The 1,273-nt window shown below is 42.3% G+C and overlaps 1 protein-coding gene across 1 annotated transcript in view; it reads right to left on the bottom strand.

Annotated features, from left to right (window-relative positions):
- IFT46 (intraflagellar transport 46) overlaps positions 1 to 1,273 on the bottom strand; it is a 26,979-nt gene that overhangs the window by 10,914 nt on the left and 14,792 nt on the right. The window contains 2 exon segments of the mRNA XM_017523441.1: positions 306 to 488; positions 652 to 726. Coding sequence (XP_017378930.1) covers positions 306 to 488; positions 652 to 726 — 258 coding nt within the window.

Below are 1,273 nucleotides of genomic sequence, written 5' to 3' on the forward strand. Positions count from 1 at the left end.
TGAGGCAGGAGAATTGCCTGAACTCAGAAGGCGGAGGTTGCAGTGAGCCGAGATCGCGCCATTGCACTCCAGCCTGGGTAACAAGAGTGAAACTCCGTCTCCAAAAAAAAAATAAATAAATAAAAAATATGATCCATAGCAGCTTAAATATAAACCTGTTGTCCCAGATAATTAGGAAGCAAATACATGACAAACTGTTAATATATAATGAGATATGTACTACTTAAGAGCAATAAGTATAATTTGGAGTTGAGAGCAAGGTTAAGAACTCCAATGAAATGAACATGTATAGAGGTAGCCAATGCTAGTCAAAGAAGTTAGGGGAACCGTTAAGAGTAATAGGGGCATCAGAAGAAACAGTTAAGGAGTCATTTTCAGGATGTACTGACTATACCTTTAAGAATGCATCAATATCCCCAACAGCTGGGATAAAATCAGGAATGAAAGGCTTCAGTTTGTGGTCCAGGTCAATCAACTGAGGTGTGTACCTAGGAGATATTGTCAAAGGAAGGTAGAGACAGTCAGAGAAAGTTACTTTACTATTCAGGCTAAAAAACATTTAAGGAGAATGACCCTATTTCAGACTAGAGGTAGGAAAGGTTTGGGCCGAGGTAGGGATGCTAGGGTACGGTGGGAAGTCCTAGTACTCACCTACTGATGTACTGGAAGAGTCCCTTAATCTCAGCAGAAACTGGCAAATGCTCATAATCTGCAGGGTCATAGGCCCTGAGAAAAGGAAAATAGTTTGTTCAGGTGACCAAAGAAGAGCAGAGGTGGCAGAGTCCTAGGAGCTGGTGTGTTATAGCCCTATAGTCCCTGACTATAGGGACGTGATCCTGAACCTAGTTTCTGCCTCTTCAATAACTGCCTTTCCTGGTGGCTTGCAAGGCAACTTTCAGGTTGATTATACTTAACTCTCAATTATCTCTAACTCTAAAGGACAAAGGTGCAGAAAATCCAAAACATAACTTTTTTTAATGTTAAAATGTAGCATAAATGGTTTTCCTTTTAATCAAAGGATGACAAGAAAAGGTGGAACAAGAGATTTTAGGGCTAGGCGTGGTGGCTCAACCTGTAATCCCAGCACTTTGGCAGGATAAGGTGGGTGGATCACCTGAGGTCAGGAGTTCAAGACCAGCTTGGCCAATATGGCTGAAACCCCATCTCTACTAAAAAATACAAAAATCAGCCGGGTATGGTGGTGCATGGCTGCAGAACCAGCTATACAGGAGGCTGAAGCAGGAGAATTGCTTGAACCTGGGAGGTGGAGGTT

This window comes from Cebus imitator, unplaced genomic scaffold (genome assembly GCF_001604975.1).
Source record: "Cebus imitator isolate Cc_AM_T3 unplaced genomic scaffold, Cebus_imitator-1.0 Scaffold28, whole genome shotgun sequence".
In the NCBI taxonomy this organism is placed as follows: domain Eukaryota; kingdom Metazoa; phylum Chordata; class Mammalia; order Primates; family Cebidae; genus Cebus; species Cebus imitator.